At 50.9% G+C, this 16112-nt stretch overlaps 2 protein-coding genes across 2 annotated transcripts in view; one reads left to right on the forward strand and one right to left on the reverse strand.

Annotated features, from left to right (window-relative positions):
- Positions 1–12042, reverse strand: part of cacna1fb (calcium channel, voltage-dependent, L type, alpha 1F subunit) — a 27781-nt gene extending 15739 nt beyond the window's left edge. Inside the window, exons 1-15 of the mRNA XM_032566891.1 lie at positions 11491–12042; positions 8726–8964; positions 7894–7994; positions 6894–6999; positions 6383–6522; positions 4147–4301; positions 3922–4074; positions 3059–3255; positions 2873–2976; positions 2640–2791; positions 1190–1261; positions 939–1020; positions 566–592; positions 337–497; positions 22–247 (exon numbers count right to left, since the gene is read on the reverse strand). Coding sequence (XP_032422782.1) covers positions 22–247; positions 337–497; positions 566–592; positions 939–1020; positions 1190–1261; positions 2640–2791; positions 2873–2976; positions 3059–3255; positions 3922–4074; positions 4147–4301; positions 6383–6522; positions 6894–6999; positions 7894–7994; positions 8726–8964; positions 11491–11512 — 1937 coding nt within the window. The 5' untranslated portion in view covers positions 11513–12042. The remainder of the gene's footprint in view (positions 1–21; positions 248–336; positions 498–565; positions 593–938; positions 1021–1189; positions 1262–2639; positions 2792–2872; positions 2977–3058; positions 3256–3921; positions 4075–4146; positions 4302–6382; positions 6523–6893; positions 7000–7893; positions 7995–8725; positions 8965–11490) is intronic.
- On the forward strand, positions 11983–16112 carry LOC116720738 (collagen alpha-2(I) chain-like). Its single transcript, XM_032564141.1, has 4 exons — positions 11983–12037; positions 13037–13969; positions 14016–14787; positions 15734–16112. Exons 1-4 carry the CDS (start codon positions 11983–11985, stop codon positions 16110–16112), a joined length of 2139 nt encoding a protein of 712 aa, XP_032420032.1.

Consider the following 16112-nt stretch of genomic DNA (forward strand, 5'->3'; position numbering starts at 1 on the left):
GGCCCAGGTGTGACCTCTCACCGTGTGACCTTGAAGATGCGCAGCAGGCGGACGCAGCGCAGCACAGCGATCCCCAGTGGAGGCATGATCTCCAGCTCCACCAGAATGGTCTCAATGATCCCACCACACACCACGAAGCAGTCAAAGCGGTTGAAGAAGGCCACAAAGTAATGTGCCAGACCCAAGCTGTACATCTTCAGCAGCATCTCCACCGTGAAGAGAGACAGCAGCACCTTGTTGGCGATGTCTGCAGAGACGGAAAAAGGACCTCACCAAGACCGCCCAGCATTTGTCAAAGAGAGGCCACCGGGTGGCAGCGCCGAAGCTGGCGCTTACCCTGGACTTGAGTCAGCCAGTCGGGCTGGTTGTAGTGTTCGGAGGCGCTGAGTGAAGTGTTCAGAAAGACCAGCAGGAGAACCAGCCAATAGAACGTCACCGATTTGACAGCGGTGCGACAGTTCCTGCGACAGACTCGGTTCCAGCGACGCAACGTCCGGCTGAGACAGAAAGAACCCTTCAGCAACTGGAACATCTGAAAATAGGACTTTCTTCTACAGAAACTCACCAGCAGCTGATCTTCATCACAGAAGCACTGGAACACAACAGACTGAGGTCAATCTACTGCCTGAAGGTGGCGCTGGATGATGAGGTCATCAGCGGTTGAAGAAGGCCACATGACATCATCATCCAGATGATGATGTCATGTCTTTATAAGCTTCTGGTCAGTGGTGGCTACTGCTAACTATTTAGCTAGATCTGCTAACTCTAATTCACTAATTATGAACATTAGTTCCACAAATGCTAAAGTGCTATAGAAAATATGGCCTTTAATGGAAGCTAACACTAGATGCTATACCAACATTGTAGTTAGCGGATACTAATGATAGCAAAGTCTTAATTAAACTCTAAAAATCCCAGAGAAAATGGAAGAAGGTTACCAGCAGGCTTGGCAGCAGTTGGTGTGTTCTTCATCTATGTTCTCGGTGTTCTCTGAAGCTGTCTCACTCGCTGGAAGACTCGCTAACAGACAGAGACAGACAGGAAGACAGAGAGAGACGGAAAGCATTAAGGTTTTGACATTAGCATTATTGTTCTCCATCAGTGTGTCTGTCTCTTTGTGTCCACCATCTACTGTGGATCATTGTCTTGTCAGAGACATTCTGGACCATTTGATCTGAAACTGACTCACCATGAGTGTCGCTGGAATGACTGAACCAGCCAAACTTCCTCTTTTTATCGGACAGATCCCCCAGGGACGGCCCTGAGACACACAGGAAGAGACAGAGTCATTACAGACCACCCTGCAGAAGCTGGACCAGTTCACTTATTCTCAGGTTCTACTCCTCCAGGTTCTGCTCCTCCTGATCTTTGGCAGGATGTGATGGCGTGATCGTGGACATGATGGGGAACCTCTGGAGGATGGAGCAGAGGATACATAACAGCTCCATCAGCAGTCATGAAGGTGTTGGTGTCTGATGGTGAAGAAGGAGTTGAGCCTGGAAGCAAAGCTTTCCATTTATCATCTAGAAGGAATGACAAGCAGCTGAAATAAGTTCCCTCTACAGCAGGCATCCTTGACTCCAGGCCTCTAGGGCCAGAATCCTGCAACTTTTAGATACATCTCTGCTTCAACACACAAGTCAAATAATGACGTTGTTAGGGGGACTCTGGAGAACTGGACCAAACACTAAGGAGGTGATTCAGGCATTTGGGTCAGGTGTGTTGGACCAGACAGATCTAACAGGTACAGGACACCAGCCGTCAAAGACTGCACTTGAAGACTCCTGATCCACAGGGAAGCCGGGCTCTGCCTTACAGGTCAGGAGAAGAGATCCATCCTGGACCTGTTACCCTCATGGAAGATGGTGGACAGATGGACGGAGAATGATCCAACCAGAACCTTCTCGCCATCCATTAATGAGAGCTACATGTTTCTGAAGGTTCCAGAGAGAAGATGTGCAGAAGTCTAGATGTTTTAGACATGAGCATGTTGCTCATCAGAACCATGATAAGAACCTGTGTCCTGAAGGTTGAGGAGACCAACAAGCCCTCAGAGTCTGATCCTTTCAGAAAGCAGCAATTTTGGATGTGGACCTTGAAAGAGACCTTCAGTGTTTGTGCTTCTTGACTGTCCAGTCTGACCCGTCGTACACCATTCTCCTCTCTGGAGAGATCCATAAATAATCTACTGAGGTCAAAGTGGATCTGAGAACGGCAGTAAGGTTGCCCTGTGTGGACATCATATATATATATATATATATATATATATATATATATATATATATATATATATATACAGTACAGACCAAATGTTTGGACACACTTTCTCATTGAATTCAATGAGAAGGTGTGTCCAAACTTTTGGTCTGAACTGTACATCTGACCTGTTCAGCTGTGTTCTTGATGTTCTGATTGATCTGGATCTCTTCGTGACCCAGCTGATCCTCAGCTCACTCATGTGACCAATGGTAAGCCATGTCACATGACCTGATTCTGCAGCTCTCTCCTTTGATCCAGAGAAAATCCTTAATCTGAGTCAGTACGGAGTGCTGGGCTGAGTCTGGATTATTTCTGTCTCTCAACATCAAACTGCTGAACTGAAGGATGAAAACACCGACTCACTACAGAGTCTGACTTACGTGGGTTTCCGTCCTCGTCCAGTTCATCCATGTCCTCCGCCTGAGTGATCCAGTCCATGTATCCACACAGATCCTCCTCCATCTGCTGCTTCTCCCGGAGCTTCTGGAAGTCTCCCCGGGCTTTGGCCTTCTCCCTTTCCTTACTGAACTCTCTGAAACATTCAAACAGCATTCATTTAGAGGTGAGTTCTGGTCCGGTCCTACCATCAGAACCTTCTGGGAGTTCAACTGACCCGCTGAGGACTCCCAAAACCAGATTGAGAACAAAGAAGGATCCAAAAATCACTAGACTGACGAAATATACCCAGGGCAGCTCAAAGCCAATGGCGTCGTTCATCTGCAGAGAGAGACCAGGAGAAGGATGAGGAGACGTGGACACAACTCTGAGTACGGAAGGACAACTGGAGGTGAGTCCTCACCCAGTACAGCACATCGGTCCATCCCTCCATGGTGATGCACTGAAACACCGTCAACATGGCAAAGAAGAAGTTATCAAAGTTGGTGATTCCACCATTGGGACCGTCCCACCGGCCCCGACACTCAGAGCCGTTCACAGTGCACTGGCGGCCATGTCCGGCGAATGCACACGGCACCGGCTCGTCCTCCACGTAGTTATCTGGAGACAAGGACAATCAGTAGAAGAAACTCACTGAGGAGACAAGAAGATGACGAGGCAATACCCAAAAAAAACAACGCCCTAAAGAGGTGACAGCCTGGGCGAGACAACACAATGAAGAAATATTTTCCCTGGCAGTAAATCGGTAAATATCAGTGTTTGATGATAGAATGCTTGTTCATTGAAAATAAAATAAACCCTTCTTTAACTGCAGATAAGGTCTTGTTTAAGAGCGAAGACTCAGCCAGCGGCCGGCAGTGTTAGTCATGATCGGATGTTTGGGGGTTTTGTGGTTTATTGTTGCAGTGGTTGCTTCAGCCCAATCTGTAGGGTCTGCTGACCATATAGCCGACGCTACATCTCCCAAACCCACCACAGGTTGGGTAGGTTTGAGAGCTTAGCAGGATCTTCATCCAGGGTGAAGGATCTTAAAATAAACATGTTTGTTGTTTTATTTCTTTGTTTTGGGCTCAACTGGTCAAAACAAATCTGCTAAAGGCCTCAAAGAGAGACGAACCAGAAGGGAGTCGTTCTTCATCCTGTCAGCAGCTGAACATTTAGGAAAGATCACCCAGACAAACCGAGTGAAACTATCTTCATGATTCTCTCTGGACCTTGTGGGGTGTGAGTGATTACAGGTGTGACCAGTCCATTTGTGTACAGCACCTGTCCTGATGTAATAGCAGGTCCTGTGCATTCGTCCGATGAAGAGTTCCAAGCCAATGATGGCGTAGATGATGATGACGAAGAGAACCAATAGAGCGATGTGTAGCAGAGGAACCATTGCCTTCATGATGGAGTTCAGGACGATCTGCAGACCTGAAGAACACACAGAACTGAAGACATGTTGGACACACATTGTCCAGTCAGGTCACTGTCCAGGAAACTCACTGGGGACTCCAGAGACCAGCCTGAGGGGTCGCAGCACCCTGAAGGCTCTCAGAGCTTTGACATCCAGACCTCCCGGCTTCCCTGGCATGTGGTGAGTGGTTGCCTGCTCGCCACTTGACTTATGAGTCATCGTCTCCAGGACAACGCTGAATAACCTGCACAGAAAAAGAAAAGTGAAACATCAGTTATGTGTTGTACTTCTGAAGGTGTGGCTTCTAGGAAGGAGGAGTCAGCATCCCCAGAAGTTTCCTTCAAATGTCTCACTGTTCAGGTTTGCATCCAGTTAATACGTTGGTTTCTGATGCATGTCTGATCCCAGAGGACTGAGTAAACTGAAACTACCCACCCATGTGACCCTCCATCGACTGCTGACTTGGTAAAAACCAGCCCCTTTCTCTACACTTTGCTCAGTCCAGACCCTCTGGACGGAAATTCAGAAATGTTTGTGAGGTGTAAACTCTGTTGAAGTTCAAAGAGATTGACTCTGATTTAACTCAATTGCTAATATCTAGCCATGACATATGTCATTCTAACCCTGTGGGGAGTAAGGTGACTACATCTTTGCCAGCAATAAAATGCTTTAATCATTCCTCTTTAATTGCTAGATGAGATGAGAGTCGAGTGTAATTGCGTAGAAAGGTGATGGAAGTCATAGGTCCAGGAGGGAAACCCAGACGTTCTCTCTCTGGCTCACCCTGCAGGATCCCAACGTTTTCCTGGATAACAAGGATAACCAGTCCCACCATGGAGTTTTGGATCCTCACCCATTGGGAAGGACCAGGAAAACCTCCAGCTGGAGGCGTCCAGATGAAGCTGGAACCCTGTAGAGCAGCAGCAGCTCTACTTTAAACCCACAGAGGAGATTCCTTTCAGGTGATTGAGTTCTGCTTCTGGTTCTTTCAGTCCTGGTAGGACCATAGATGAGGCCTGGACCATCGATGAAACAGTAAATCCTTTTAGCTCTCCACCACAGATCAGGCATCCACTGAGACCTTATCCTCATCCAGGCGCAGCAGTTTACTTCCGATACTGCACAGAAGCATGAAACTCCAGAGGGTCCATTGCTGTCTCTGATGCAGTGAAGTGGACCAAAGCATCCCCAGGCAGAGTTACCATGACAACAGGCTTTATCATCACCAGCATCATCACTGCTCTGAGGACATCCAGTCATGTCTCCTGTCCTGCAGTGAGGACAGAGGATGAAGCCCCAGGTCTGCAGGGCTCAGAGCCAACCGCTCCATCACTTCAGTGTCTCCAGACTGAAACACTTCAGCTCAGTTAGGGTGGATGGATGGATGGATGGATGGATGATGGATGGATGGATGGATGATGGATGGATGGATGGATGACATCATCTTTCAGTTCTGGACATGGAATCTCTGTTACAACCTGGGCGGCCATTGTTCAAAATGGAAATAACGTTTGCACTAAAATGGACAGTAGCTTTTAGCGGTATGAGGCAGAGCTGATGAAAAAGTTTGGCCCAATAATTATCAAGTCACTAAACAAGAATCTCTTAGCTCTGCTAACACTAAACCGCTACACCTAAAAAAATTAGCAGAAGCTAACAGTAACCATTAAGTTGACACCAGTTGATGACTGGTGTGACACTCGTGAACAGCGAAGTTCCCTGTTTCTGATTCTGCTGCATTTTATTACTTTATGAACTTTATGATCAAAGTGGAAAACATGATTTGATATAAAGTTAATCCACGTCATGAAAATGAGGAATATCTGATGGTTAAGCTCTCTAGCAGTCCTTAAAAGGGTCGCACTGACCTCGTATGCGCTTTTACGAGATTTTAATTCTCGTAAAAGAATTAAAATCTCTTTTAATTCTGGGAACTGACGGTCTGACGGGACACCCCTTTTCTCTTCCCTGTTGTCTAGCCGTGACATCTGGCTCAGTCTTCCTGAGCATCGAGCTACGGCTACGGCAGAGTTAAAAGGCTTAAAAACGACAGCCATCTTAAAAAGAGGACCGCTGGAGGAACAACGATCCTCGGCTGGCCTGGGAACCAACGCTTTGGGAGGATCCGGTCCCAGTGGCTGGAGAGAGGAAAGTCTGGGTCTCCAGGCTGCTGATGGATGGATTTTATTCATAAAATCATTGAAAACTACGAATCACTTCACTTCAGATATATAAACTACTTAAATAAAGCGGGTCAGAACCTGGGACTCGCCCACAGAAGGATTGAAAGGCCTACACAGACCTCCAGGGCTCCTGTGTTCCTACCCAACAATGACGATGACGAAGTCCAGCAGGTTCCAGCCGTTGCGGATGTAGGAGCTTGGGTGCATCACCAGACCGTAGGCCAGGATCTTCAGGAAAGTTTCTATGGTGAAGATTATGAGGAAGACGTACTCCACTTGTTCCTGAAACACAGAACAAGGTCCGTCAGAACCGGACAGCGGGACACGTGATCGGTTCTGGTGGCAGGAGAACATGGACTGGATGATCTCAGTCCATGTTTAAGTCCGTTGGGTGGAAGACCAATGAACAACATCTCCTGATTTCAGCTGAGAGCGAGGCGCAGCCATCACTCCAACAGGAAGTGACTGCGTGAACAACGGGCTCGGTCTGGAGACGGAGGAGGACGCTGAGAGCAGAGAGAGCTGGAGCAGCAGAACAGAAAGTCCTCAGAGCCGATCACAGATCTGTCAATCATCCACTGCTCCAGCATTTATCCTGCACCGCTGCCTCCACAGCCCCAGGCTCTTATTCTGGAGGTCAGGCCTTCTCTCACCAGGTCGTGGTTGGTGGAGTTGGAGTCATCTTCAGGAAACGGTTTGGAAACTCCCAGAGCCACGCAGTTAGCAAAGATGGCTAACAGGATAAAGATATCGAACGGTCTGAGAAACGAGTTCAGGAAGTTCTGAAACTAATAGAGGAACTGCCTGGTGCCTGGTTTAATGGCACCAGAACCTGTTTCTGTCTCCTGCTGCTGGAAGACTTCCTGGTTTCTGTCCAATCAGAGAGCAGAGACACGCCCACTCTCTTTCCCTTCCAGTAGATTTCAGCTCAGCATGGTTCTGGAGACACTGGACCTGGAGGTTCTGATGACCGGGTCAGATCTCCCACAGAAAACAATATCTGTGTTTCCATCAGTGTGTTTTTATTTGCAGTTTGAAGTATTGCATTAAAAATGGTCGATGGAAACGGCAAAACTCAAAGTTTTTGCGCTCGCTTGAAGTGGATTTGGGGTTTTCTGAAAAAGTTCATTAATGGGAGATGGAATCACATTTGCTGAATAAATTCTGATTTGCAAACTTTTTACTATTTCTTACAGCTGTGTTTACGTCAACATCTGACCAAATCATGCTAGCCCAGTTAAATCATTCCAGACCAGGAGATGGAAACAATTTTCTCTTTTTGCAATATTTTCAAAGTTTACTCAGAATTTGCATGAAAATTGGGTGAAAACATCTTTCTGTAGAACCAGAACCATTTGCATGTGATGACACCAGAGGGTTCTGATGCTAACAGAAGCAGAATGATGTCAGGTCCAAACTGGAATTATAAAACATGTGTAACCATGGTTACACATGCCCTGCGACAGAGTGGCGACCTGTCCAGGGTGACCCCGCCTCTCGCCCGGAACGTAGCTGCAGATAGGCACCAGCGACCCTCCCGACCCCGTTATGGACAAGGGGGAACAGAAAATGGATGGATGGATGGTGTAACCATGGTTACACGTTATTTATAATATCCTGAAATGTCCTGGCAGCTGATTGGCTGAAGGATACTTCCACTCGACGATGTGAAGTGCGGCGCGTCGGATCGGGTTGTTGAGCTTCAGACAGAACAACGCTCTGGGGGCCCGCTGGACCTGGTTGCTGCCCTGCACCTGAGGAGGAAGGTGACATCATCACTTACATCATCAGTTTCTATGGTAATGTGTCTGGCTCAGAGCGAAGAGCCAGCACATCCTCCTAATGAGAAGGTTTTTCAGAACAAAACGGATCGGTTCTTCAGATGTTGTAGAAGAACCGATTGTCATGGCCTCTGAGGTCTGGGGCCGCAGAACGTTGACATGTTGACATGTTTCATATGTTCATAAAAATACAGCTGACTTCAGTGTGACCACCACATCTTTGGTTCTCATTTCATCCCATCATCATCGGGTCAGAAGAACCAGAACCACTTGATGTCAGCAGAACACAGGATGGGGTTCTGGTCAGGAAAATGACTGAAATAATGCTGAAAGATTTGATCGTTTCTCCAAATGAAGGCATGTTTTCACTTGATGTTAGCATGTTCTAAACCAGTGGTTCCCAAAGTGTGGGGCGCGCCCTCTAGGGGGGGCGCAGTGCCACTGCAGGGGGGCGCGGGAAGCAATATGGATGAAAAAAACAGTTACACAAAAGTGTTTGACTGTAAAGATGGTTTGCAGTTTGTTTTGTTGCAACCTGAAGTGTGAAATAAAGTTCAGTGGAACCTGAAAACTAAATGTGTGTTTAGGTTTCTGTCTGGTTGAACCATGTCACCAGTTGATTCTTTTTCCTTTTATTGTAATCCATACGGGTCCAGAAAGTCTTTGGGAACCACTGTTCTAGATTGATGTTAGCGTGTTCTCACCTGTTTCTTGGCGTGTTGTCCTCTTCTTCTCTGCGTTCCAGTGGAGCTCGTGGTGGAGTGAAGCGTGTCGGTTCTCGTCATCCTCACTCCACCTTCATCTCCTCCGTCCAGCTCCTCGTCCCACTCTGCTTCCTCTTCCTCGTCTCTTCCTCCTCCACTTCCTCCCCCTCCATCCGCCTCCTCCTCTCCGCCCCCCTCCTCTCCATCCTCCGTCGTGGCGTAGCCGTTGCGAGCGCTACCTGCAGACACAGAGTGGAACCAGCAGCTGATGAACCTAAATATTGGAGCGTTTCTCTGGTTAACGACCAGATTAATCGATTAATCCGATTTGGGTTGAAGGTGTTTCTAAACGTCTAAATGGTTCCCAGTTTGGGTTCAGACTGGGAGTTTTTCTCCATCTAGACTGATGTGTTTCAGCAGCAGGAACCGGGCTCAGAACCAGAATCTTAGCTGGTTCTTGATCCAGTTTGGTTCTATGGTTCTGGATGTCTGGTTCCTGAGCGACAGCAGCGGCTCTGAAACCCAAAGGCTCCATAGATCCGGTCCAGATAAGCTTCAGGTGAATCTTGCATCTGGACCTGGATCCATAGAACATTTAGGGTTCTGGAGGCGGAACGTCGGTTCTGCTGGTTCTGACCCGACAGCAGAACGAAGAAGATCTTCTGTCCTCTTTGTCCTCCTGCAAGGTCAGACAGGAGGGTAGCAGGACGAAGAAGAAGAGGTGAGGAAGAGGCGGCAAGGGAGGGGGAGGAGGTGTGTGGGTGTGTGTGTGTGTGTGTGTGTGGAACAGCTGTGACCTAGATCTGTGTGTCCACAGCGGATCTAGGACGTGATTTCTGTGTTAAATCCTGAGGACACACACACGTTCAGGCTGTGGTTCTATCCCTATGGGGACCGTCACGGCGCCCCCCGGAGGCTGTGTGAAGCATCGCTCTGGAAGAGGTTCAACCCTATCTGGAGTCACTCCCAGGATTTCCCACAATGCTTTGCTGCCGTCCAGCTGTTGTTCTGAGGCAGGTGGAGGAACATGGACTTGATATGTTCACTGCCAGCCTGGAAAACAGGAACAGATTGTCCATGAAGTAAACGCTCTGTCCTGTCAGACTGCATCAGAACCAGAACCGGATCAGATCTGGACCTGCTGGATCCCTGAAGGTCTGAGTTCTGAGGAACTCGAGCTTAAGGTTTGAGTCTGCTGAGAACCTTCTGTCAGGCGGTGGAACCTTCAGTCTGGCGGTGGAACCTTCAGTCAGGCGGTGGAACCTTCAGTCTGGTGGTGGAACCTTCAGTCTGGCGGTGGACCGCCCCCTCCGTTGTTGAGCTGCCAGACGTTCCCACAGCAGAACCGACCGATTCTCCAAGTCGGTTGGAGGATGTTTTGGTGACGGAGGCTCAGAAGTTGCTGCTTGAGGAGTTTCTGATTAATGACCCAAATGGTGACATCAGAGTGAACATAACCGGGCCTGCAGCAATAATGGAACCAGAACCCTGCAGCAGAGCCTCTGAACATACCTGAATACCCAGAACCTCAACCTGATGAAAGATTCTGATCTTTCCAAAAGCTCCTCCAGAACCTCTGCAGTCCACCGGGTTTTAGGCCCGGTTCGATTAACTCAGAACAATGGAAGGATTAACTCTGCTACTGCGGCGCTGATCCGGTCACACGTGCTCCCACCTGTTTCCATGGCAACATCAGATGAGGGGTGGAGAGCATCTTCATCCAGAGAGCGGGACCAAACGGGTCCATGTGTGGTGGCCTGGTATTGGTGTGGTACCGGGCCAATACCCCGGTACCACACCCTGCTCTGAGGTTCTGACTGAACTGCTTCATCGCTGCTGCACCTTCTGCTCATCTTCATCCTCTGAAGCTCAGGTACTAATGGGTCTGGTTCCACTGGAGGTTCTGGTCCAGGAGGCCACAGCCAGAACCAAGTCTGACCCAGGAAGTTCTCCCTCCAGAACCACCTGGTCCTCAGCAGGAAACGTCAGAGGATGCTAGGAGGAACCAGAGCTGAACACTCAAAGCCTTTAGAACCAGAACCAAGTTCTGAACCAGTTCTCCTTAGCCCGAATGAGAAGATGGTCCTGGACTCCAGATTGGACCGTTAAGAAGACGGTCGTCTCCTTCTAGAGCCTCTAGGGGGAGCCGCTCCAACCAAGAACCGGCTCCTGACGAGAGCGGTCCGATAGAGAGCAGACGCAGGATCAGAACCACCAGCAGGTCCAGTAGAACCTGAGCATCTGACGCCCTGATGGATCCACTGTTGGTTCTGATGGAAGAGCTGAAGGCAACCGGACCGAGTTCAGGTCTGATCCAGACTTCAGCAATCTGAAGAGGCTGAGCAGTCAGAACCTGTCCCTCCAGAACCTGTCTTCTCTGCCAGAACCCGTCCTCTCTTCCAGAGCCCGTCCCTCCAGAACCTGTCCTCTCTTCCAGAACCTGTCCTCTCTTCCAGAACCTGTCCTCTCTGCCAGAACCCATCCCCTCCAGAACCCGTACCTCCAGAACCCGTCCCCTCCAGAACCTGTCCTCTCTTCCAGAACCCGTCCTCTCTTCCAGAGCCCGTCCCTCCAGAACCTGTCCTCTCTTCCAGAACCTGTCCTCTCTTCCAGAACCTGTCCTCTCTTCCAGAGCCCGTCCCTCCAGAACCCGTCCCCTGCAGAACCTGTCCCTCCAGAACCTGTTCTCTCTACCAGAACCCGTCCCTCTAGAACCAGTCTCTCCAGAACCCGTTCCTCCAGAACCCGTCCTCTCCAGAACTTACCTCTGCCGTTCTCCTCGTACATCTCGCTGCTCTTCGTCACTGGTGGACCATCATCATCCTCTGCGTCTCCTGGACCCGGCGGTCCTGTGATGTCCCGGCAGGACAATCGGATCGGGCCGCAGCAGCGTCTGTAATCCGGCTCCGCTCCGCTCGGCTCCCGAACGGAGATTAGAGGCAAAGGCTCACAGAGGAAGGGGAGGGGGGGGAATTAAAGAGACAGCGCCAATAAAAGTTTAACCTCTGATGCAACTGAAGAGGAAGAGGAGGAGGAGGAAGATCTGGTGATGATGATGAAGATCTGTCGGATCGTCATCATCATCAGAAGAAGATGGATGCCTTCCTTCCAGAGCCAGAGGAACCCAGGAAAAGTTCCCACAGCATGATACCTCCTCCACCATGCCTGACCTCTGACAGACACAGCAGGGATTCGAACCGGCAGCCCACTGATAACAGGACAAACGAAACTGAACCACCGCTCTGCTGCCTGTTGGCATGGAAACGGGGTCAGCTTCTGGGGTCAACCTGGTGGTTCTGGTTCTGGAGCAATGTGATGCTGATGACCGACACGTGTGTGTGTATATGTGTGTGTGTAGTGTGTGTGTGTGTGTAGTGTGTGTGTTTGTGTAGTGTGTGTGTGTGTGTAGTGCGTGTGTAGTGTGTGTGTGTGAGGTTAAGCTGCTATATTAAGCCGTTTATAATCCTCAGCACTGAACTCTCAGGATTTCCTGCTTTAACTCGTTTGTTCTTTCAGTCAGAATGAAAGAAACTCATCACTTCATCTCTCCTCCATCACCCTTTCATCTCTCCTCCATCACCCTTTCATCCCTCAGTGCCTCCTGCTGGTGTGCAGTCTGGTTCTGGTTCTGGTTCTGTACAGGCAGAGCAGAACTCTTTGCTCAGAGTTTATAGATGTTTGGATCATCAGTTCTTCCCAATCAGATAGAAACTATGGAACCGAACCTGGAACTGAACCGGATCAGAACCTGGAACTGAAAGATCTACCGGATCTGACTGAAGCCTTTTCATTGTGGTTTCTGAGGTTCTGTTGAGGTTCTATTGAGGTTCTGTTGAGGTCCAGTCAGGAGTTAGTGAACTTCTACAGAATCGGATCTGTGTTTCTTCTGTTCAGATTCTACCCACCGGTTCAGAACCACCTATCGTTTCTGTAAACCGACTCGGCTCATTATCGGACCTTCTGTCTCATTGGAAGAACTTTCCCTGGACTGGTTCCTGAACTGGTTCCTGTTCCCATCATCAGCCATTAAATCCTGATTTATTCGACAGGATTTACTTCACAATGTGAGTGGAGCCGACAGAACCAGAACTGGTTCTGGCTCGGTTGTGCAGCACGTTTAATTTCCCTACAGAACTTCAATGTGGTGCTGCCCTCTAGTGGCAGCTCCACATCATGACATGTGGATGCAGCTTCCCTCTAGGCTGTAGGGCTGGTTCTGGTTCTGGTCCGGTACTGCTGCAGGAGGAACCGTCATGCCTGGAAGGGAAACTTCAGCTATTAGACATTTTGTAATTTTTTCCTTTATTTAAGCAGAAAAACATCCTGGAGACGCGAAAATAAAACAGTTTAAACTGATTACAGAACCGTTGGAATCTGATGGAGGAACCAACGGAACCATCGGAACCACCGGAACCAGCGGAACCAACGAAACCATCGGAACCACCGGAACCAGCGAAACCACCGGAACCAACGAAACCAGCGGAACCAGCGGAACCAACGAAACCATCGGAACCACCGGAACCAGCGGAACCAGCGGAACCAACGAAACCATCGGAACCAGCGGAACCAGCGGAACCAACGAAACCATCGGAACCAACGGAACCAGCGGAACCATCGGAACCACCGGAACCAACGGAACCAGCGGAACCATCGGAACCATCGGAACCAACGGAACCATCGGAACCAACGGAACCATCGGAACCACCGGAACCAGCGGAACCAGCGGAACCAACGGAACCATCGGAACCAGCGGAACCACCGGAACCAGCGGAACCATCGGAACCACCGGAACCAGCGGAACCAACGGAACCACCGGAACCAACGGAACCACCGGAACCAGCGAAACCAACGAAACCAGCGGAACCAGCGGAACCAACGGAACCAGCGGAACCAGCGGAACCAACGAAACCATCGGAACCAGCGGAACCACCGGAACCAGCGGAACCAACGAAACCATCGGAACCAGCGGAACCATCGGAACCACCGGAACCAACGGAACCAGCGGAACCATCGGAACCATCGGAACCAACGGAACCATCGGAACCACCGGAACCATCGGAACCACCGGAACCACCGGAACCAACGGAACCACCGGAACCAGCGAAACCAACGGAACCAGCGGAACCAGCGGAACCAACGGAACCATCGGAACCAACGAAACCAGCGGAACCACCGGAACCAACGAAACCAGCGGAACCATCGGAACCAGCGGAACCATCGGAACCACCGGAACCAGCGGAACCAGCGGAACCAACGGAACCATCGGAACCAACGAAACCATCGGAACCAGCGGAACCACCGGAACCAGCGGAACCAACGAACCACGGAACCACCGGAACCAACGGAACCAACGAAACCATCGGAACCAACGGAACCAGCGGAACCATCGGAACCAGCGGAACCAACGGAACCACCGGAACCACCGGAACCAACGGAACCACCGGAACCAGCGAAACCAACGGAACCAGCGGAACCAGCGGAACCAACGGAACCATCGGAACCAACGAAACCAGCGGAACCACCGGAACCAACGGAACCATCGGAACCAACGGAACCAGCGGAACCACCGGAACCACCGGAACCAACGGAACCAGCGGAACCAACGAAACCATCGGAACCAGCGGAACCAACGAAACCATCGGAACCAACGGAACCATCGGAACCAGCGGAACCATCGGAACCACCGGAACCAGCGGAACCAGCGGAACCAACGAAACCATCGGAACCAACGGAACCAACGAAACCATCGGAACCAGCGGAACCACCGGAACCAGCGGAACCAACGAAACCATCGGAACCAGCGGAACCACCGGAACCAGCGGAACCAACGAAACCATCGGAACCAGCGGAACCACCGGAACCAACGGAACCACCGGAACCATCGGAAACCAACGAAACCAGCGGAACCACCGGAACCAGCGGAACCATCGGAACCAGCGGAACCAACGGAACCACCGGAACCACCGGAACCATCGGAACCAACGGAACCAGCGGAACCATCGGAACCAGCGGAACCAACGGAACCACCGGAACCACCGGAACCAACGGAACCACCGGAACCAGCGAAACCAACGGAACCAGCGGAACCAACGGAACCAGCGGAACCATCGGAACCAACGGAACCAGCGGAACCATCGGAACCACCGGAACCAACGGAACCAACGAAACCATCGGAACCAGCGGAACCACCGGAACCAGCGGAACCAACGAAACCAGCGGAACCACCGGAACCAGCGGAACCAACGAAACCATCGGAACCAACGGAACCAGCGGAACCATCGGAACCAGCGGAACCAACGGAACCACCGGAACCACCGGAACCAACGGAACCACCGGAACCAGCGAAACCAACGGAACCAGCGGAACCAACGGAACCAGCGGAACCATCGGAACCAACGGAACCATCGGAACCAACGGAACCAGCGGAACCAACGGAACCAGCGGAACCATCGGAACCAGCGGAACCAACGGAACCAGCGGAACCAACGGAACCAGCGGAACCAACGAAACCATCGGAACCATCGGAACCAGCGGAACCATCGGAACCAACGGAACCAGCGGAACCAACGGAACCAACGGAACCAGCGAAACCAACGGAACCAGCGGAACCAACGGAACCAGCGGAACCATCGGAACCAACGGAACCATCGGAACCAACGGAACCATCGGAACCAACGGAACCATCGGAACCAACGGAACCAGCGGAACCAACGAAACCAATGGAACCATCGGAACCATCGGAACCAGCGGAACCAACGGAACCAGCGGAACCAACGGAACCAGCGGAACCAACGGAACCAGCGGAACCATCGGAACCAACGGAACCAGCGGAACCAACGAAACCATCGGAACCAGCGGAACCAACGGAACCAGCGGAACCAACGGAACCAGCGGAACCATCGGAACCACCGGAACCAACGGAACCAGCGGAACCAACGAAACCATCGGAACCACCGGAACCAGCGGAACCAACGGAACCACCGGAACCAGCGGAACCATCGGAACCAGCGGAACCAGCGGAACCAACGAAACCATCGGAACCAACGGAACCAACGAAACCATCGGAACCAGCGGAACCACCGGAACCAGCGGAACCAACGAAACCATCGGAACCAGCGGAACCACCGGAACCAGCGGAACCAACGAAACCATCGGAACCAACGGAACCAGCGGAACCATCGGAACCACCGGAACCAGCGGAACCAACGGAACCATCGGAACCACCGGAACCAGCGGAACCAGCGGAACCACCGGAACCATCGGAACCAACGGAACCACCGGAACCATCGGAACCAACGGAACCAGCGGAACCATCGGAACCACCGGAACCATCGGAACCAACGGAACCAGCGGAACCAACGGAACCACCAGGACGGTTGTTTTGTGA

Source organism: Xiphophorus hellerii, chromosome 1 (genome assembly GCF_003331165.1).
Source record: "Xiphophorus hellerii strain 12219 chromosome 1, Xiphophorus_hellerii-4.1, whole genome shotgun sequence".
NCBI classification, from domain to species: domain Eukaryota; kingdom Metazoa; phylum Chordata; class Actinopteri; order Cyprinodontiformes; family Poeciliidae; genus Xiphophorus; species Xiphophorus hellerii.

Bases quoted from the DNA above. Each gene is read 5' to 3' on its own strand.
- LOC116720738 (XM_032564141.1), top strand. From the start codon at position 11,983: ATGGAAACGGGGTCAGCTTCTGGGGTCAACCTGGTGGTTCTGGTTCTG. The intron at 12,038-13,036 runs GTGATGCTGATG...CCTTTATTTAAG, and splicing joins GGTTCTGGTTCTGGAGCAAT to CAGAAAAACATCCTGGAGAC. The intron at 13,970-14,015 runs GCGGAACCAACG...CATCGGAACCAG, and splicing joins CACCGGAACCAGCGGAACCA to CGGAACCACCGGAACCAGCG.